The 23,350-nt window shown below is 39.5% G+C and overlaps 1 protein-coding gene across 1 annotated transcript; it reads left to right on the forward strand.

Moving 5' to 3' along the window:
• Positions 1–14,745: 14,745 nt before the first annotated feature.
• Positions 14,746–22,430, forward strand: LOC310662107 (vomeronasal type-2 receptor 26-like; the record flags this gene model as incomplete). Its single annotated transcript, XM_083408875.1, has 5 exons — positions 14,746–15,093; positions 17,906–18,766; positions 18,929–19,156; positions 20,684–20,810; positions 21,532–22,430. 5 exons carry the CDS (start codon positions 14,746–14,748, stop codon positions 22,428–22,430), a joined length of 2,463 nt encoding a protein of 820 aa, XP_083265001.1.
• Between the last annotated feature and the right edge of the window lie 920 nt (positions 22,431–23,350).

A 23,350-nucleotide genomic window follows, 5' to 3' on the forward strand; every position in this document is an offset into this window, starting at 1 on the left:
TTGCATTCTGGCACCCATTCTCTTTAATTTTATAGTAATAGGGTTTGTTAGCCAATGCAAACTTGGTATAGATATTGCTTGAATCAGCACACTACAGAGAGAACAAATCACTAGGCAACTGCTTCTAATCAATTCTGAATTCTAGACAAAATAAATGTTGCTTTTTTCAATGCAAGTCAATGTGAAGACCAAAGATTATGATTTCTGAATTTTAATTCCGAGATGAGGTCTTAGGCTGCATGCACACGACAAAGTGCTTTGGATTCTGAACCATGCAAGAGAAATTGCAAGCAGCAAAAACAGTGGACCAACACAAGCTGATGACATGGCTCCCCAAATCTCTTTTCTGATGAGAGCAGCTTTTGCATCTCATTTGGAAACCAAGTACCCAGAGGTTATCAGGTAACATAGGAAGCTGCCTTACATCATCTTATTTTTACTAAACTGTGATTGCCTTTTTCTACTGGTGTTGAATGCCTATACCTTTGTGAAGCTTTATCTTCAGCTTTATTTTTCCTGGAAGTATCTGATCATTACAGTGGTACCTCGCAAGACGAAAAACTCGCAAGACGAAAGAGTTTTTCATTTTCTGAGTTGCTTCGCAAGATGGATTTCCCTATGGGCTTGCTTCGCAAGACGAAACGTCTTGCGCCTTTTTTTTAAAACCGCCAATGCATTCCTATGGGAAACCGTCAATACACAGTGGTGCTTCGCAAGACGAAAAAATTCACAAGACGAAAAAACTCACAAAACGAATTAATTTCGTCTTGCGAGGCACCACTGTAGTCCAAAAATGTACCTTTCTGAAATTCACTTTTGCAAGGAACTCGACTCAAGTAAATAACAAGTAGTTCAATAAGATTGACTTTATTGATCTTATTGGTTGTGTAATCGTAACCTTCTGTTTCCCTATCATTTATGTCATGTTTTCTTAATAAAAATGCCAAGTTTTACCTGTCGACTTGTATAGTCCTGTCTTCTCTGTATGCCAATAAAGGTTGATTGGTTAATTGAATGAAAGTATTTATACATTGATGTTTGGTTTCCTTAGTTCTGAAAGGCAATTCAGCTGAATTTCTCACTACTACACTTTTGGTTCTATGATCATGTAGCAAAGTGATGGAGTTCTGTAAGATAAGGGTTTTGAGAACTTCTCTCATAGTTTATATTGCCCAACTCAACTATGTTAGGCTTGGGGTGGGGAGTCCTGAAAATGGGGTTAAAATATCATTCATGCAGCTGGATAGATTTACGTGAGGTCCTGATTGATAGCAAACTATCAATACTCTTGGGGGTTTGGATTCTTATACTAAAAATATTCAAGAACATCTCTACTCAGGCATTTAAAAGCTCAAGTGTACATTCCTAGTCAGAAAAGTGGAAAACAAAACTACTATTCAGATGTGATAAACATGTTTTCTTTTGCAGTTCCACAGGGAATTCCCACATCTGAGTTCATATCATACTCCCCTTAAGTCTATAATTAATTTCTAAAATCTTCTGCACAATTACAGTTTCCCCTTAGAGAGCTGATAACACAGAGGATGGCACAAAAATGCCCTGAAGCAATCACAGGTATGATTAGTGACTAGGAACAAACATGCATATGCCAGTCTTATCACTTTACATATACATTATATCTTGGACTTTATAATTCAAGCATATCATCAGCCTGACTGAGCATCCAAGCCCAGTCACTGTAACCACATGAACATCATGATAATGATGCAGGTGGAAATATAGGAGAATCTGGATGTAGAGTGAAAGGTGGTGATCAATATGATGGTAATAGTTGTATTCCTGCTAATACTGCTTTCTCATATTGCATCTGAGGATCACTATGGTAAATGCAGGGTCCATGCTCCATACCCTCCACTTCAAAAATGTCATCAGTCAGGTAACATCATAATTGGTGGGATTGTTTCTCACAGTTTCATCATTGTTAATTCAGTAGCCTTCACAACAGAACCCCCAGCACCTTCATTTGAAGATCTTTTGTAAGGAGCTAATTCTTTCTCACTTGTTTTTTTTTTTTTTTTGTTTTGTTTTGTTTTGTTACTTGGTCTTAGTCTTAGAAGCTGCAGGCTCATAAAAAATGTTTTCTTGGACTGTAGAAAAAGCTAATACATTTAAGGGAAAGCTGCAGAAAGAAGCAAATTCCACAGGGCAAAGCAAAAATTGGTTACACCCAAGAGAGTTCAGGGCTTCCACATTGAAGGAAGGGAGTTAGCTTTTTCCTAGATTGAATCAACTGTATTCATTTTGTCCACCTGGAAGAAGATGCACTGGTAAAATAGTTCTCCCACCATTGTAACAGTATTGGTTTAAATATGCCTCTTCAAATATGACTACTGTTACTACTATTGTTAAAATTTGATGATGGGAGATTCTATCATTTGTTACATTTCTTTTGGAGTTAATGTAAAAGAAAAAAGAGCAGGAAGAATTGTAGCTCTTCTTTCCTTTACAAACTCCTGCATCTCACCTTCTCTACTCCATGGTTCCTTTCTTTCATATTTCTGTTATTTGGCTTCAAACACAGCAGGGTTTTTTGTTTCATTTTGCAGTGGTACCTCGGGTTAAGTACTTAATTCATTCTGGAGGTCCGTCCTTAACCTGAAACTGTTCTTAACCTGAAGCACCACTTTAGCTTATGGGGCCTCCCGCTGCCGCCATGCCGCCAGAGCACAATTTCTGTTCTCATCCTGAAGCAAAGTTCTTAACCCGAGGTACTATTTCTGGGTTAGCAGAGTCTGTAACCTGAAGCGTATGTAACCTGAAGCGTATGTAACCTGAGGTACCACTGTATTTACATTTCACGAATCTTTCCAGTGATGAGAGTTACAACTATCTCAATGTATACTATATGCATATTAAAATAGACTGATTTCTTCTTTCGTTTTTTCCCCCCTTGAAATAATGTGCTTCCTTGAAAGAATATTCATATGACATTGAGGTGGCTTTTATGGTGAATTGAAATGCTGTCATTATGAATGTCTAAACTGTAGGGTTACAACATCAATAGAAAGAGTATATATAAATGTGAGTGTGCTTTGAATCATAGTAATATACCTTATCAATACCAATATTTTGAAGATAAATATCCACATTGTTGATTGTTTAATTTTTCCCACCTCAAAAAGCATATTAATACTGATGAAGCTGATGCAGAACAAAACTGCAACTATCAAGGGAAGAATATATATCTGATTGTAGTTTTTAATAATGTCCTAGTGTGGTGCCTAAAAATTACCAGCACATCCTGGCCTTGGCATTTGCAGTACTGGAGATAAATGAAAACCCTCAGCTATTACCAAATATCACCTTGGGTGTTTGCATCTATGACAGCTATTTCAATGCGCAGAGGACTTATCATGCTACTATGTTACTTACATCCACCTTGGAGATATTTGTCCCTAACTATTTATGTGACACCCAGAATCATTTGGTAGCAGTCATTGCAGGACTGGACTCGGATATTTCTCTCTATGTAGCCACTGTATTGGATATCTACAAAATTCCACAGGTAAGGTATATGTGCATATGAGTATTATAAATAATAGTGATAAAATGAACAGCTTGTGAGGACAAATGCTTTTCTCACATTCAATGAGAATGTGCACATAATATTTCCAAGAAGAAGAAATTAAGCCTCTTTGACGGTAAGCATTTATCTATCTATTATCTATCTATCTATCTACATCTATCTATCTATCATCTATCTATCTATCTATCTATCTATCCATTTTATTAGATTTGTATCTCAACCTTTCTCCCATGGGAGACCAACGCAGCAAACATCAAACATTAGATGCCATACAAGTTCAAATAAAATAGAAATATAGTCAAAACATTTTAAAAACTTCTAAAAACATGCTACCCTACCCACCTTGAGGAACACTTGTACATTTTCAGTACAATATATGTGATCTCTAAAATGCCTTGGAGAATCTGTATATCTTGAAAGAGCACTGTACTTGGCTAATCTCCAAGATACACTAATAATTCACATCTTCATCTTCCTCCCAAGTGTGAGCCCCATGTTATCTGTCCTTGAACTCAAAGATTACTAAGATCTTGCTTGATGCAAGGAGTGCTGAAATACAATGCATTCAATGGCTCTCCAACAGGTACATGGTGTTAGGCTTTTTGTTGGTCATTTGAGGTTGTCTACATGCAGGGTCATATCTGCCCCAATCGGCTATAATCCCTGTCATGACTGTTTTTGAGAAATACTTCCTCTTTCCCACTGACACACAGGGTAGATGTTAGTCAGGGAGACAAAGAGCTGGGGTGCAAAAATTATTGACTTGTTAGGTCAGTCATGGTGATAGTACGCAGAGGCCAGGGGACTGGCTTGTGAAGGAACATTGTAGAAATAAAAGTCCCACTTGAGAATTGAACATTACTGGAAAATAGGAGGAGAGCCCACAAAAGAAAAGAAAAGTTGATACTAGATTCCTAGATGTTGTGGTGAAGAAATAAGGGAATAATATGATAATATAATTTAAAATAAATAAAGGATTCAATAAAACCCAAGTAAAAGAACCCCCCTCAAAAACCCAGCCCAGCACAATATATGTGAAAGAAAACAGAGGAGGTGCATCCCTTGAAACTGTCAAATTTTACCTATTAAAGGACAGGGTAAGGCTGTGCATCTTTAGAATAGGACAATGATGCTAGATCATGGATACGCAAACTAAGGCCCAGGGGCCGGATCTGGCCCAATTGCCTTCTAAATCCAGCCCATGGATTTAGTGTGTTTTTACATGAGTAGAATGGTTATTTGTGGGGCATAGGAATTCGTTCATTTTTTTCCCCAAAATACAGTCCAACCCCCCACAAGGTCTGAGGGACAGTGGACCGGCCCCCTGCTGAAAATGTTTGCTGACCCCTGTGCTAGATGCATCTATGTGGGGAGGGAGTTGCATAATTTACAAGTTGCCAAAGAAAAATCCCTCTCCCAGGTAATCATTCCTAGCACTCTGGGAACATAAAAATTATTAACATTTTTATTATTATTTTCACTCACCTCTTCCCTTTCATCTTCAGCTAACATTCAGTCCTGTACTAGTGATGAATGATAAAACCCCAGGACTTTCCTTCTACCAGATGGTCCCCCAGGAAGCCCTTCAGTATGAGGGGATTCTCTCTCTGCTGTTGCATTTCGGGTGGACGTGGATTGGGGTCATTGTTATGGATAATGATAATGGAGAAAGATTTGTGCAAACTGTGCTTCCAGTCTTTTCCCAGAAGGGTGTTTGTTTTGCCTTCATAGAGAGAATCCCCACCCTTTCTTTTGTCACTGAATTTATGGACATCATAGAAGAAGGGGTCAAAATAAATGATAGTATGATGGGCAGCAAAGCAAATGCGGTAGTGATCTATGGAGAATCTTATTCCATGTCATTTTTCAGATGGCTTCCGGTTTTATCTGTTGAAAATAAATTAGTGGCGAAAGTTTGGATAGCAACAGCCCAGCTGGAGCTCAGTGCATTTCACTATCAAAGGCATTGGGATGTAGAACTATTCCATGGTGCTATAGGCTTCAGATATCAGTTCAGTTATTTACAGAGATTTCACAAGTTTCTTGAGAAGAGAAATCCTTTAAACACAAGAGAAGATGATTTTATAAAGAAATTCTGGGAGCATGTATTCAGCTGTGTCTTCTTAAATACCATTGACAACCATGTGGATGGAGATATTTGCACAGGAGAAGAGAAGTTGGAAAGCCTCCCTCTCCTTTTTTTTGAAATGAGTATGACTGGACACAGCTACAGCATCTATAATGCAGTCTATGTAGTGGCCCATGCTTTACAAGCCATGTTCTCACCCAGAAGGACATATGACGCAGTGTTAGTCAGAGGAAGACCTGAACTTCAGAATCAGCCATTTTGGCAGGTAATGGGCATTCTCATGCGGTAGCATACCGTATCTTGAAGGTAACAAAAAATACTAATTTGTCCATAAACCTCTACCTATGCTGATATTTTCAGTTTTCTTTCTCTGCCCTCTGCATAGAAATGAAAGAATAGGCAATGCTTCAGTCAGCCTCCCTCCCCCACCCTCTTTTTGGTATTACGGATACTCATTTTCTGATTTGTGTAGTATGGTGGGAGACCATTTTTTTCTGCCAATTTTTGTCCATCCCCAGTAAAGTAACATTTTTATTATGCTATTTCCTTTAGAATGAAGTTTGGAAAATGAAGAAAGAGACAAAAGACACTAATTTGTCTTAAAACTCTACCTATGCTGATATTTTCAGCTTTCTTTCTCTGCCAACTGCATAGAAATGAAAGAATAGTGCATTTTTCAGTCAGCTTTCCTTCTTTCTTTTCTTCTTTTTTTGCGTATAAACCTACTGTAAATACAGTGTATTATGGGTTATGGATATTCATTTTCTGATTTGTGTAGTATGATGGATGACCATTATTTCTCCCAATTTTTGTACATCCCCAATAAAGTAACATTTTTATTATGCTATTACCTTCAGAATGAAGTTGGCAAAATGAAGGCCGGGAGTTTTATAAATTCTTCTAAAGTGTCCGTTTTAAGTTCAACATTTTACACATTACTATAGAAATGCTGTTATTTATTTATTTATTTTCTTTTTGTCTAGCTCCATCACTTTCTCAGAAGTGTTTCGTTTAATAACAGTGCTGGGGACCAGATTTCTTTCGATCAAAGTGGGAAAATAATAGCTGGATTTGATGTTATAAACTTAATTGTTTTCTCCAACCAATCTTTTCATACAGTGAAAGTTGGTAGACTTGATCCCCAGGCTCCTCCAGACAGATTATTAACTATCAATGACAAGGTCATAAGATGGCACAGTTTGTTTAACCAGGTAAGAACTGACTGTCAGGCCTTGCAAAATGTTTAATAGTTCAGTGACTTTTAAGTCACTATTCCGACATGTATAAATGGAATAAAAGAAAATTTTAGTTGTAAACTACCTTAAATCCCTTTTGGATTCTTTTGTGAACTCTAGGTCACTATTCTGACACGCAATATGCTTAAAAGAAATACATGATTTAATGAAGTAGAAATAAAAAACTAGTATATGCAATTATAAATAAAACATATATATATGCAAACAAGCATAAACACATTTATGTTTAAAGTTTTTGAAGGTAACACCAAATCAAATCTAGCTTATCCATATCACAGCTCAGTCTTATAAATGTCTAATCACAGATTTCAGGAGCAGTTCTATAGCATGATGCACCCCAATCAGCAGATTTAGGATCCAGTGGATCTCTAGCTGAATTGGAAGGTTTCTGGCGTGGTAATTTATCCCAGTTGTTCCCTTGCTTTCAAAATAACAATTATGTTGTACCGACATGTGCAATAACTTTTCGTAAACAGCTTTGAGGTATTTTACAATTAAGCAGTGAATACATTTTATGAAATAGATAAATATGCTCCAGCTATTTATAATTTCTCAGAACATAATGGCTTAATGATTCTCTAAGAAACAACTAAAAGTCCCCAAAATCTTAAGGATACCAAGTTCATTTTTCTTGACCTTTTTCATTTCTGGATTAGGCACAACCTTTATCCATATGCACTGAGAGTTGTTATCCTGGTTATAGCAAGAAAGTGAAGGACGGGGAGCCATTTTGCTGCTATGATTGCATTCCATGTCCTGAAATGAAGATTTCAGCTCAAAAGGGTAATATATCACAAAGGTTTCCAATATCAGTTTCGAAAAGTATTGTTCTGAGGGACAGACCTCTAAAATCAGTCTGCTATGTTTTTCTTCAGTGTTTGAAATGTAATTAAAAAAAAATTGATATAAGTTATTTCAGATTCTCTGATCTTTATTGTTATCATTTTTATTTGACCAGCATTCTGAATGTTTCATCGGTGGTTTTTAACTCCCTTAATCTCTAATATAATTTTTCTTCAGTCCATAGTCCAAATTAACCAAAGGAGACAGAGCTTTAACTTAATATAATTTCTTACTTTTATTTAATACAATTTCTTAAAATCAGGCTTCCTTCTCCTGTTCTAAACATATATCAATCATTTCATATTTAGTGTCCAGTTGTCATCCTTCACGTGCTGTTAAACCATTCTTCCGACATTTCCTCCTTACAGACACCGCCCTGTTACATCATATAAATATAAAAGAAGTCCTTCATATACATTTTAGTTCCAGACCTGGTGTGCTGGGAGAGTTCATTACTATCTTCCATTGTTCAATTCTCTGCACTGTTTATATGGATGGAACAAGGTCACATTCCATTCCTTCAGTGTTTTCAGACTAGCAGATGAGCCGCAGCCATAAAGCGTGTTCTCATTAAAGGAGAGCACGTGTTGCGGATGGGGCCAAACAAAGCACCCCATGGTTACCAGGCAGGCTAGTTCCAAGGGGATGGAATTGGATTGGTGGTTGGTGTTACTGGGCTAAATTTGATGTTGCCAATTTAGGGGTGGGGACAGAGGTTATTTAAACAAGGTGCACAGCATTTTCCTTTCTCTTTCGCTGTGGGCACCGGATCACCCGCCCTCCCTCCCTTGATTGGGCTTGTGCTTTGACCTTGCTATGCCTGTCATGGGGTCGTCCGCATTGGTGCGGGGGCCTGGTAGGAATTTTTCCTTTTGGCTGATTAGTGTGTGCCAATTGGGTTTTGCCTACTGCGTAGCAAATCGTCACAACTTGTAAGGTTGGCGGTTAGGCATTGGTTAAAATTGGTTGGTGGAGGGGTGTGGATTGGCTGTGCCTACCCCTCCAATGCTGCTGCTGCACGGGAATTCCGTTAAAGGAATTCAGGGGCTTACCATCCCCCTCGTCCAAACCCTTGGTGTAAGCTCCTGGGAGCAGGCAGGGAGAAGCTGAGGGTCTGTGGCACAGCTCCAGTTATCCCTGGGTCCTGTTCCTCCACACTGGCTCCCGCTGGAATCCGGGAGTCAGTGCTGTCCCCCAAGGCGGGGGGGGGGGGGGCAGCTAGTCATAACCAATGCCTAAGCAACCACTCACAATTTGTATGATAATAAAGTTGTGACCAAAATTATGCCAAAAACCTTAAACAAAAATGATGTGTGATGTGTGAGTTATTGGGTTAGGTTGTTTTGGGGGACCTCAGCACGCAAATAACACTTCCAGTTTCCACCGTTAAAATTTCCCTGTAGAGTTTTTTCTTGGCACACGGTTAAAAGCTAAATCGTTTCTCAAATCCAGTCTCTTTTCCACATCTGTTTGGCTGCAGCTCATTCTCCTCTGTCCACTGCATTCCTCCAACAACCCCCCAGCCCAGATAGTCATAAATAAAACACATTCAGCCTTAATCAAGGGGCGGGACCATAGCAAAACCATTTTAAATTTATTATTGAGCATAAATCAAAAGCCTCCCCCCTCTTTTTCGACATTCCAGACAGAGTAACAAAAGCAACAGCTACACACGTCTCTTTCATTGTGCAGGGGAGGACAAGAAAAGAAAAGACCATTTGAAAACCATATAAAAACACGGATCACCTTGTCCTTACTCTTCCTTTCCTGGCTGTTATGAGAATTTTCAAGCTTCAGAAAAACATTCAAATGCCTTCAGAAAGCCAAGCCCAGTCCTTTCAGCAGTTGATTGATTGCAGCCTATTAGCATATGTCAGCCCAGGAGCGCCTCTTGATTAAAACCAATTATCCAGACTAAGGAGGAACCCTCCACAAATCATGCCAGTAATGGAGGCTCATCCATGGCAGGGACACACTCCCAGTTTGTCCCCACTCTGCCTTTCAAGTTGGCAGATACAGGGTTATGTCACACTGTGGGATAAAGTGAACCCCCCCCCCAGACCCCACTGGTGGGGCATTGCAAGGATTTATTCCTCATGAATCCTCTCTTTCCCCTTCCTGAACTTCCTCACAGCCCCCAGAAGGCTATGAAGAATAACCACCATTGATCATGGGTGTGGCCGGAAACTTTAAAATATCCCCTTCTAGGTGAATTCCAGAATTAGCCTCTTCCCCCAGCATTATAAAAAGATTGAAGCCTTCATACGTTGTTTTTATGCTTCCATACAAACTCTCCAAAGGTCAGATTCATATGCTTCAGAAAAGTTACATAGGCAGTAAAACATAGCTTAGTTACAAAATGGTGAAAGTTCCTCAATTATTGGTATATTAATGCAAGAGTGTCTGATGACAGCATGCAGTTAAGCAGCAACAGCCAACTTAAACATCTTCACACATTGAGCTTCTTGGTTAGACTTGGTAGGGAGGGGGAAAGACTTGATTATCATTTTCCCTCAAGGTAAGAGGAAATGACCTAGCTAAGCCTGGTAGGACAGCTTAATCTATGATATTAACCCCTCCATGTGTTACTTAGACTTAAGCATATTGGTTACAGGAGGCTGATTATCTCATAGTGCCTTCATAACATATCTTTAGGTGCCAGGTGAAAACATTCCTCTTCAATTAGGCTTTTCTCTGATTAAGAAATCTGAGGCTGGCATTTCTGTTGTTATTATGTTGTGTATTATGTGTTTTTATGTTGTACCACAGTGTATAATATTTAGATGAAGGGCAGTATATAAATTAAATAAATAATAACAATATGTTACCTTTGCTTTTCAGATATGCATGACTGTTTTGACTGCATGGACACAACCTATCCAAACATCAAGCATGATTTTTGCATACCCAAAGCTAGAACATTCTTATCTTATAAAGAACCTCTGGGGATCAGCTTAAGCCTCTTCGCACTTTCCTTAGCGTTAATAACAGCTCTGGTGCTGGGAATAATTCTGAAGCACCACAACACTCCCATCGTCAAAGCCAACAACCGGAACCTCACTTACATTCTCCTGATTTCCCTTCTGCTTTGCTTCATTTCTGCATTGCTTTTCATTGGCCATCCTGAACCGGTGACATGTCTTCTCCGACAAACTGCTTTCAGCATCATCTTCTCAGTGGCTGTTTCTTCTGTGCTGGCAAAAACTATCATGGTGGTTCTGGCATTCATGGCCACAAAGCCAGGAAGCAGGATGAGGAAATGGGTGGGGAAAAGCCTGGCCAACTCCATTGTTGCATCCTGTTCCCTCATGCAAGCAGGCATTTGCAGTGTGTGGCTGGCAACCTCTGCTCCATTCCCAGATGTGGACATGCACTCAGTGACTACAGAAATTATATTAGAATGTAATGAGGGATCTGTCATTTTATTTTCTTGTGTCTTGGGCTATCTTGGCTTCTTGGCTATTGTCAGTTTCATTGTGGCTTTCTTTGCTCGGAAGTTACCGGACAGTTTCAATGAAGCCAAGTTCATCACTTTCAGCATGTTGGTCTTCTGCAGTGTGTGGCTATCCTTCATTCCAGCTTATTTGAGCTCCAAGGGCAAATACATGGTGGCTGTGGAGGTCTTTTCTATTTTAGCTTCCAGTGCTGGGTTGCTGGGTTGCATCTTTGCACCCAAATGTTATATCATTTTGTTGAGGCCTGAGCTGAACAACAGGGGACAGCTAGTAAGAAGATAAGACTGAGTAGCATACTTTTTTTACAGTCTGTGGTCTGGATGCATTTATGCACGCATTCACACACCTTTCTGATTTGTTTCCCTTTCTGGAGCTGATCAATATATATTTTGCTCAAAATTTTCCAAGCACTTACTAGTTTGAAATACATGTAAATTCAGAATCAACTTTTTTAAAATTGTATGTACAGATGGTAAGTCATACAGGCTTACATATGTACAGAAAGCATTTTTAAGTCAGACACTTTCAAGAACTATCCAATAACACAGAAATGAGGATCAGAGTAGGTTTTAATGGAGGTATGATGAATGTTTTTAAAACATTGTGAGGATTAAAGTAAGTTTGCATTCTGGCTCCCACCCTTTTTAATGTTATAGTAATAGGTTTTTTTAGCCAATGGAAAACTCCCCATCTTCAGTAAATAGGGAAAAAAAGATTTTAGTTTTGATGTATGTAGATGATCTAGTGTTCCTCTCTATTTCTCAATTGCGCCTCAAAAATCTCTTGGATGTGTTCACTGCATACTGTAAAGAAGAAAGCCTCTTTATAAACTACAGAGAGAACAAATTTCTAGGGTGACTGCTTCTAATGAATTCTGAATTCGAAACAAAATAAGTTTTGCTTTCCCAATGCAAGTCAATGTGAGGATCAAATGTTACGATTTCTGAATTTTAATTCCGAGCCCATGTGTCTGTTCTGTCCTGTTTCTGCATTTTTGAAAATATGCACAAAAGTAGCATTTCTTTTTATGTGCATGTGAGAAAGTCCAGTGATGTCCTCTCTCCAGAATCTCTGGAGCCGACTGAGGACTCCCACGTAGGTTACACCCTCTATTGTGCCAAGAGGGAGGTCCTGACCCTTACCTGGTCTACTCCTCTGGCTACGCCTCTCCAGTAGCGATTGGTTCACTGAAGTGAGTTAGGCAGAAACCTCAGGTTTGCAACTTGGGGAGGCAGTCCAGGACTGCTTACCAGGGAATCGCTTAGGATCGGGGGTGCTGCACGCGGCCATGCAAATAGTGCCCTCCTATGGAGAGTGGTCATTGGGTTTATGTGCATGAGTGTAATATTTCCCAAAAATATACATTTTATAAAGTAAAATGATACCCCCTTTTTACAAAAAAACCTTAACAACTCCATTAGACCATTCAGGAACGGGGGGAGGGACCACTAATGGAAAACTTAGCTGTGAGCTGCACATCAGATCCGAGTTGTTAGGCAAAGAAGGGAGTAAAGTAAAACTTCTGTTCAGATGTGGCAAACATGATTTTCTGATATTATCTACAACTATACAACCTTGACTTCGTAATTATTATCCTTTGTAATTTTATTGAAAAATAAAAAGTGCAAAATTACTAATGCACAGAGCGAGACATAAACAAAAGAAACAAGAAATAGTACCCATGTAGAAAACAAATCAGAAAAAGATATTGTGTATATTACAAAAGGAAGGGACTTGTTATTGTAGTTAGCCAGATGTTAATCTAAAATGGCATTTATGAAAATAATAATAATCAGCATATCAGATCCAAGGCGGAAAAGGGAAAAAAGTAAAACCTCTGTCCAGGTGTGACAAACAAGATTTTCTGAAATCTTCTACAGTTCCACAGAGGAAACCCCCACTTTGACTTTGTAATTATTTTCCTTTGTTATTATAAAGTAGACTGTAATTAACTCTGACACATGTAAAACTACCTGCAATTATTAGTGCTGGAGACTGCAAAGGATGTTATATATGTGTCATGTTAAAAAAATATGTCTCAGGACTAACAATATTTATTCTTCCTGTTTAATGTCTATTGCAGACTGAAAAGTATTCAAATCAGCCTTTGGAACTTGTAGGCAATATATAGAGAAGTCAGTGGGAACACAATAAAGTAAGTCTAGCGAAGGTTTGTCCTAACACTCAGGATGGTGATATTTGTGATGTTGCTGCTGGCATTGCTTCCTCACATCTCATGCAAGACTCACATTGTGAAGTGTCATGTCCATGATCCACACCCTCCACTTCACAAGTATCAGCAGTCAGGGGACTTCATCCTTGGTTGCATAGCTTCTCACAGCTTCATTGTCTCCAAACAATTAACCTTCACTGAAGAACCCCCACCAGCATTGTTTGAAGAACTTCTGTAAGGGGTTCTCCCATCTTTTTTTATCTTAGCCTTAGATTTGCATCTTCATAGCCAAAATTTAGATTTGGTATGCTGCTCACCAAGCTATTTTAAAATCTCTTTAAAAGTACCTCTGTGGTCATAATTCAGAAAACATTCTGAATTGTAAGAGGTTTGGAAACACCAGTACTCAAAATATGAATCTTACTAAGATGTAGTTGTTGTTATTGGCAACTGTCTGTCTTGAGGGACAATGATGTGTGCCTCCGAGAGTGAAGTCAAACTGCTAGAGAATCAAAGCATTTGCTGGCGCAGCAGAGACTGGTAACTTGTAACTGCTGCCTGTATTGTTGCTGTTTTCTTTGCTAGCAGGAGCAAAGTGACCTGTCTGGGGCGCAATCCTGGGCAGTGTGTGGAGGTCCTAGGCTGCAGACACAACAAGACCCCACTCTCAGTCTTGCTGATTTGGTCCAAAGGAAAGCACAGCAATACATTTGTCATCCACTTGGCTGACTTGTGACTTCCTTTGGCCAAAAATGAATATCAGAGCTAAATGCATTCTTCCCTCTGGGAAACATATCAAACATCTATGCTGAATTTTCTTTTGGCCAATGCAGGGATGGTGATTTAAACTTAATATGCACAATTTCAGCTTTTCACCAATAAAATGAGCAAGGATGGTGGTTTCAACCTGTTGGTAGTGGTTGTTAATAATTTTATTTATCACCCATCCTTCAGTGTAAGATCCCAGGGTTTGTAACAACATTAAAACAACATTGAAAACAATTTGAAACAACCCACCACACAATTTTAGAAAATCAATATGCAAAATTTGGGCTCAGATGTTCTAATGCTACCTATTTCTGTTACATGTCACATTTCAAATATTTATCCAATTACTTGCAGCAAAATCTGGGTGCCACTCCAGCTGAGTGAATATGGGATTGCAACTTTTTGAAGGCAAGAGCTGGACTTCGTATAATATTGAGGAAAACTATGTTGAAATACATTAACAGGATGCATTTGATTATAACCTGATGAAAGTTCTAATTTGAAATTGCTTTATGCATTGCATTGGTTAATTGTAATGTTATGTATTGCATTGGTTAATAATTTCATTTTAAGTAGGCCACCCTAGACTACTACCATAAATGTGGTATAAAATAATGGAAAAGATTTTAGACAATGTAGGATATGGTGTAGATTGCAATTCTCATTCTAGTGTGGTGACTAAGAATTACCAGCACATCCTGGCCTTGGCATTTGCAGTAAAGGAGATCAATGGAAATTCTCAAATCTTACCCAATACCACTTTGGGCTTCCACATCTTTGACAGCTATTTCGTTGCAAAGGGAACATATCATGCCACACTGCTCCTTACGTCCACCGCAGAGAGATTTGTCCCCAACTATAAATGTGACACTCAGAATAATTTGATAGCTGTCATTGGGGGTCTTGACCCCCTAACTTCTCTTCATGCAGCAACAGTCTTGGATATCTACAAAATTCCACAGGTATATCAGTCATTGTGCTGTGCATGATAGATTTAAAGGTGTTTGCTCCTCATGATTGTACTGCCTGAAATATTTCACTGTGTAGTTCAGAGGCTACAATATGTGAACTGGTATTGTGTAGGCTTTCATAACTTAACAAGACTCTTATGCAGAAAATACAAAAGAACATCCTCTCTCACACACACATGCATCTGGTTCTTTTACTTTTTCTTGCCACTAGTTGTTTCATCATCTGAGCTTGTAAAGAATTCAGGATCTGCTCTGGTCAGACCTCACCTGGAGTACTGTGTCCAGTTCTGGGCACCAGAGTTCAAGAAGGACACTGACAAACTGGAACGTGTCCAGAGGAGGGCAACCAAAATGGTCAAAGGCCTGGAAATGATGCCTTATGAGGAACGGCTAAGGGAGCTGGGCATGTTTAGCCTAGAGAAAAGGAGGTTAAGGGGTGATATGATAGCCATGTTCAAATATATAAAAGGATGTCACATAGAGGAGGGAGAAAGGTTGTTTTCTGCTGCTCCAGAGAAGCGGACACGGAGCAATGGATCCAAACTACAAGAAAGAAGATTCCACCTAAACATTAGGAAGAACTTCCTGACAGTAAGAGCTGTTCGACAGTGGAATTTGCTGCCAAGGAGTATGGTGGAGTCTCCTTCTTTGGAGGTCTTTAAGCAGAGGCTTGACAACCATATGTCAGGAGTGCTCTGATAGTGTTTCCTGCTTGGCAGGGGGTTGGACTTGATGGCCCTTGTGGTCTCTTCCAACTCTATGATTCTATTCTATGATCTGTTTCAAGGAAACCTGTCTGTCTCCAAAAGGAAGTTAGGAGATGAAGACTATTTCAAAAAGTTCCAGTTGTATTAATCTGCAGAGGAGTTAATAATTAACTATGTTTCTCAATCAGCCACCAGTTTTTTTGTTGTTGTTGGGTGGTTTTTTTTGGGGGGGGGGGATGTTCCAAAGACATCAGGGAAACAAAAGTTCTCTAATTGCCACAGAAAAATATAATATGATGGTTGATTTTCTCATACTGGTAGGGTGAGAGTTGAAAATGGCATAGGAGGCAGATCAAAAGGGGAGTGGAAGGTTATGGTGTATTGACCCCATCAAAGGAACATTTTGTTAAGAATTAAGGAGGCTACGCTAATATTGAAACATGCCTACTAGACTGCACCACTTAAATTTGATGTTATCTGCACTATAATCACAAGGAGACAGGCAGGAGTGTGCCTTTATCACATTATGAAAGGCATGCACATTTTTTAAGGATTGGAGGTGACATACTGTAGTAAAGGTCAATATAGATCCTTCACCAATCCTATAATCAATCTTGCGGGGAGGGCGCGAATAAGCAGGTCCTGCAAAATGATTTGATACCATCCCTGGTTGTCACTGCCCAAACGGCATTAACACAATCTTGAAAATATTAGTTAGTCTTATAACAAAATCTGTGAAATGAAAATTGGATGCAGTAATATAGAATTTCCAGGGTTGAAAGACAGTGAGACAGCTTCTTTGAAACATGGGTGAAATCTACACACATAGTAAAAATGCTGTGAAAATGCTTTAAATAAAAAGTTTTGAAAAATACATTGAATTTTGCATGGCTCACTGTCACTATCTAGTGCACTTTAAAACACAATTAAAATGTTTTATTTGCAGCTGTGTAGCTGAGACCATGGTTTCCTCTTTCCTCACCTTTATCAACACTCATAGTGGGAGTCCTCCACCTACAGTTCTCAGAGCTTCATGGGGGGCGGGGGGCTTTCATAACTACACTAAAAGTCTCAATAAATGTCCAGTAATTTTTGTATGATAAATATATTGTAGTGATTTATTGAACAATATGGACCTAAATGCATAAACCTTCCTTCCTTCCATATTTATTTTTATGTATTTATTTGTTACTTAAAACCACTTGTTAAAACAGTAAAAAAACAGTAAAACAGTAAAAACAAGAATATTTCATAACCATACTTTTAAACATACAAAAGTTAAAATACTACAACAGATCCAAAGTGTATCAACTTAAAAATCATCTGGGTAGGCATACCTAAACAATAATGCTTTTAGGAGGCACAAAAAAGAGTCTAATGAAGACATCTGCTTGATTTCAATGTGCAGGAATTCCAAAGTGAAGGCCCAGGCAAACTAAACAAACAAGTTATTAAAAGTGTGGAACAGGTATTACAAGGCACCTGTAAAGGTAAAGGGACCCCTGACCATTAGGTCCAGTCGTGGATGACTCTGGGGTTGTGGTGCTCATCTCACTTTACTGGCTGAGGGAGCCAGCATACAGCTTCCGGGTCATGTGGCCAGCATGGTGAACCAGAGCAGCGCACGGAAACACCGTTTACCTTCCTGCTGGAGCGGCACCTACTTATCCACTTGCACTTTGACGTACTTTTGAATGGCTAGGTTGGCAGGAACAGAGACCGAACAATGGGAGCTCGCCCTGTCACAGGGATTCGAACTGCTGACCTTCTGATCGGCAAGCCCTAGGCTCTGTGGGTTAGACCACAGTGCTACCCTGTGATTTCAATGCACAGGAATTACAAAGTGAAGGCCCTGCCAAACTAAACAACCAAGTTCTTAAAAATGTGGAACAGGTATTATGAGGCACCTGTAAGAGTGCCAATTCCACTATCATAGCTGTAAGGTAGGCACATGTGGGTTAAGGTAGTTCTCGTAGCTATGCAGTTTCATTTATTGTGCTGCTATACATTTACAAATGTTGCAGAAAAACTCGCTGGATATCTCCATTAAAGCATTCCTATCTGTTTGTTTTCTTTTCTGTCCCTCCTCCCTTTAGCTCACGTATGGCCCTGCTCCCATCATGCATGATAAAACTCCAGGCCTCTCCTTCTACCAAATGGTCCCCCAGGAAGCCCTTCAGTATGAGGGGATTCTCTCCTTACTTCTGCATTTCGGGTGGACATGGATTGGGCTCCTTATGATGGATCTCGAGAATGGAGAACAATTTGTACAAAAGGTGGTTCCAATGTTTTCCTCTAGTGGTATCTGTTTTGCGATCATAGAGAGAGTCCCCAAATTAACTTTCATCACCGAAGCTAAAGACTTGTTACAAGACTGTGCAAAAATACATGATAAAGTAATGAGGAGCAAAGCCAATGTGATTATCCTCTATGGAGAATCTTATGCAATGCTATTTTTTAGATGGTTTCCATATTTGTCAGAAGAAGAAGAGATGGGAGAGGAAGCAAGAGGTAAAGTGTGGATAATGACAGCCCAGATGGAGCTGACGTCTGTGGTCTATCAAAGGACTTGGGATACACAAATAATTCATGGGGCTCTGTCTTTCGCAATTCACTCAAATAGTCTCCCAGAATTTCACAAATTTCTTGAACACATAAGTCCCTCCACCACAGATGGTGATTTTTTCATCAAGGACTTCTGGCAACAGGCCTTTGCTTGTGTCTTCCCTAGTACAGTCACAGATGGTGTGGATCAGGAGATTTGCACTGGAGAGGAGAACCTGGAAATTCTTCCTACACCTTTTTTTGAAATGAGCATGACGGGCCATAGCTACTGTATATACAATGCTGTTTATGCCATGGCCCATGCTGTCCATGCCATGTTCTCATCCAGACTCAATTCTAGAGTTATGGTAGACAACAGGAAGCCTCCATTTCAGAATCCACAGCTGTGGCAGGTAATGAGGCTGGCTTCCACTTGTAACAGTGTACCAACACTTTGATGTTGAAATAGTGCACGACTTGTGCAATAAATTAACTCCATGAACACTTCTATTCCACTTCTATTGACTTCATTTGTTAGATTGACGTACAACCCCATTCTCTCTTTTTAAATGTAGGTTCATCATTTCCTCAGAAGTCTGTCATTTAATAATAGTGCGGGAGACAAAGTTTCCTTCAACCAGAAAGGGGAGTTGGAAGCTGGGCTAGATATTATTAATTGGGTTGTTTCACCAAACCAATCCTTTCATAAAGTTAAAGTTGGCAGGATGGATCCCCAGACTTCTTCAAATCAATTATTCACCTTCCACGAGGATGCTATAACTTGGCACAAGTGGTTTAACCAGGTACAATTCAACTGTAGTTATTTTGAGTCCTCAGTGTAAACATAGTTTCACCTGACAATGATGAGCTTGTAATGTATGAAGATTTGATTATCTGTTTGTGCTATAGATTTCAATTTTTTGGATGAATTTTTGGATGAACCATATGCATCTTTTGCATTGAATATATGTAAAATAATGATAATTGATTAAGGTCCAAAGTCAGTCTCCAATTAGCCGAGAACCCTGGGAAGCAGCATTTGCTTTCCAGCATGACAGTGGTGTCTTCCAGGAGCCATGCTCCCCCTTCTTGCACAACTGGGAATGGAATGCTCCGCCCCCTTGGTTGTGCAGGCATTGGTCTGGAAACACCAATCAGGTGTCAGGAGACGGGTGGTCTTTTGGCTCTGCAAATGAGGACTGCACCCAGAATCCCCCTTCTTGGATTGCCACTGGATTCACCACCCAATCTACTAGGAAGGCCAAGGGGCTATAGCACCCTTCCCAATGGCGCCCCTGGTGGGATTGAGACACCTGGTGCATGTCAGCGGGCGGATCCCAGTCAGGGTTGACACCCCCTCCATTTACCTAGGAGGCAGGCTGCCTTGGCCGAAACCTACTTACACCTGTAAACAATAAAATTGTGGCCTATTTCATCTTATTTCTGGTTGGCCCCTCAGGCACTATGTGACTGGGAATGCAATCACACACATTGATTTCAATTAGTCTGTTCAGAGTAGTACATCATTGAATATCACCTAAAATATCAAATTACATCCATAGGATCAAACTATGTCCTCTTTAAGCATTGTATTTATGCAATAATTCCTGACACCTGCTTGAAGTCTGCGCAGTGAGCAAACCAGCTAGCATCACCTCATAGTAGTTCTCTGCAGTCTCAATATGTAGAAAACTTTATTTCACACTTTCCTCTATCAAAACAGCACTTAATACTCTGTAACACACCGATTCAGCCACCTCACTATGTTGTGTAGTTTGCATGTTTCTTTTCAAAACTGTTCTTCCTAAAATTGATTGAAAATTTGGGTTGAAACTATTAATAGTCATTAAATCATTCAGATGAAACATGACCACTCTCTTTGGTTGGCACAAACATAAGGCAGCATTAGATAATTGTTTCAGGCACTGAATGCAGAGGAGTCATAAACTGGAATCTCCTGGAGTGAAGAATGACCACCCTTCTATTCCTGATAGCAGCCTTCTGCATTCAACACCTACCCGCTCTTCCTCCTCTTCCACACTGCCTCACTTTGAGAAAGGGCAAACAGCATACCCTCCAACATGTTGATGGCGGAAACCAAGAAATACATCTTCCCAACCCCACTCCTGTGTGAATCACGTGACCTGCACGAGATCAGGGAGCCCAAAAGCACACATTTTGGGGCTCCACAATCTTGTGCATTTTTTGGCTGAGAGCATGGCACCCAAAAGTGGGATGTCCTGATTTTATCATGGTAGTTGAGGTCATTACTTCCTCACAATGAGTATAGATTACAAGCTCAATATCCTCCTTTTTCATTCATGGATTAGGCAAGGCCTATTTCTCAATGCAGCGAGAAATGCAGTCCTGGTTCAAGCAAGAAAGTAAAGGAAGGGAAGCCATTTTGTTGCTACGATTGCATCCCCTGTCCAGAAGGGAAGATTTCAGACCAGATGGGTAAGCAATAATGTATATAGAAATAGGAAGCAGATTGCATGATTTTCAGAGGAATAGCGTTATAAAAAAATAAGGATGTGCCTACGCCAGGGCTGCATTCAGATACCACTTTATTTCATTTTCCTAACATATTTTAGCTAATTATTTCCAGGTTTTATGTGAACTTTCAGGTGACGTGAAAGAAGTATGTGAAAACAGGCAGAATCTAGGACAGGTTTAGTGATCATTTCAATGTGATTAGATTCCAGTACTAAATACATTTGCAACCCTGTTAACCTGGGAAATTGTGGGCATTTTGTGTTGTAGTTTCACATGATGAAATTTGGGCAGTATTCCAGCAATATCACTCCTTCCAGCCAGAAGTTGTATCTCAATTGTTTTAATATATTATATGTGCACAACAACTTTGGTAGAAAAAATGAAATGCAGACTACAAATGTTATGTGTTAATATGTATAGGAGGGCTTTATGGTATCATTTCAGTTTGTTTGGTGTTCCAGGGAAAAAGCAAATGGCTGTTTAAGGCCCTAAAGGTGGAAATACATTCAAAACTTTCCACATTACGGAAGTTCTATATTAATTACTATAATCCCTAAAATTATCCCCACACCACATCCCACAGATTTAATGATTAATTCTTCCCCAATTTGAATTGTCAAATTGGCTGTTCTTGATACAAATGGCATTTTTATGAGATTAAGCCATGTATTTTCCTTTGCAGATATGAGCGACTGTTCTACATGTTCAGACCAAACATATCCAAATAAAAACCATGATTTATGTATTCCCAAGGAAATAAGCTTCTTGTCTTTTGAAGAACCTGTGGGGATCAGTTTAGCCCTTTCTGCTCTTTCCTGTTCTTTGGTCACCGTTCTAGTCCTCTTAACATTTGTGAAGAACCACAACACTCCCATTGTCAAAGCAAATAACAGAGACCTCACTTACACTCTCCTCCTCTCCCTCCTGCTCTGCTTCCTTTCTGCACTGCTATTCATTGGACAGCCTCAGAAGGTGACGTGTCTCCTCCGACAAACTGCTTTTGGAATCATCTTCTCAGTGGCTGTTTCTTGTGTGCTGGCAAAAACCTTCACTGTGGTTCTGGCTTTCATGGCCACCAAGCCAGGATCGAAAATGAGGAAATGGGTGGGAAAGAGGCTGGCCAATTCCATTGTACTTTCTTGCTCCCTTATACAAGGAGGCATTTGCATTGTGTGGCTGGCAATCTCTCCCCCATTGCCAGAGGCTGATGTACACTCAATGGCTGAAAATATTATACTTGGATGTAATGAGGGATCTGTGACTATGTTTTACTGTGTCCTTGGCTATATTGGCTTCCTGGCCATTGCCAGCTTCACTTTGGCCTTCCTTGCTAGGAAGTTACCCGACACGTTCAATGAAGCCAAGTTCATCACTTTCAGCATGTTGGTGTTTTGCAGTGTGTGGTTATCCTTTGTTCCAACATACTTGAGCACTAAGGGGAAATACATGGTAGCTGTGGAGATCTTTTCTATCTTAGCCTCCAGTGCTGGATTGTTGTTTTGCATCTTTTCTCCCAAATGTTACATTATTTTGTTGAAACCTGAATTGAACAAAAGGGAACAGCTAATACGAAGATTGTGATTGTGTCTCCCTATCTAGTTAGTAAAGTACAATTATTCTAATTATAAACTGACTCTTCATTTCATAAAAGTTTAGGGTGGGTTTTTATTCTACAGCACACACTTCTAAGATTTTAGCTCTCAGGTGGTTAAGAGCAGAATGGTTTCATAACATTATTATTTTCAAAAATAAGACACTCCCCCCAACTCTGAAGTCATGTCACCTGGGAGTAAGCCTCATTCCATTCATTGGGATACTTAAAAGTGAGTAGACATGGTTAGAGGTGCTCTGCCAACAAGTCCATTCTGAGCATGAACCTGGCCTATCAGATTTTAATATGCCTATATTTCTTAGTTTCTGTTTTGCTCATGAAAAGGTACAGCCTTTAGTCATGATAGGTCAGGGCTGTTAGGGATGTGGAAATTTCTTGTCAGGCAAAGATACCATTGACATCACATATGGAGTGAATTTCATAATAGGGCCAAGTCTAGGTCTTTTTTGGGTGATGGCCTTTTTCTACTGTTCTTGGATGCCTATACATTTCTGAAGCTTTATCCATAGCTTTAATATTCCTTGAAGTATCTGATCATTAATCCAAAAATGTACCTTTCTGAAATTCACTTTTGCAAGGAACTCTACTCAAGTACATAACAAGTAGTTCAATAAGACTGACTTTATTAATCTTTTTTACAAGCCTGTGTTGGTTGTGTAATTGTAGCCTTCTGCTTTCCCTATCATTTCCATCATGTTTTCTTAATAAAATATGCCAAGTTTTACCTGTCAATTTGTATAGTCCGGTCTTCTCTGTGTGACAATGAAGGTTGATTGGTTGATTCAACAAAAGTCTTTCTACATTGATGTTTGGTTTCCTTAGTTTTGAAAGGCAATTCAGCTGAATTTTTCACTACTACCCTTCTGGTTCTATGATCATATAGCAAAGT

Source organism: Podarcis tiliguerta, assembly GCF_965153285.1.
Source record: "Podarcis tiliguerta genome assembly, chromosome: 13".
Taxonomy (NCBI): Eukaryota; Metazoa; Chordata; class Lepidosauria; order Squamata; family Lacertidae; genus Podarcis; species Podarcis tiliguerta.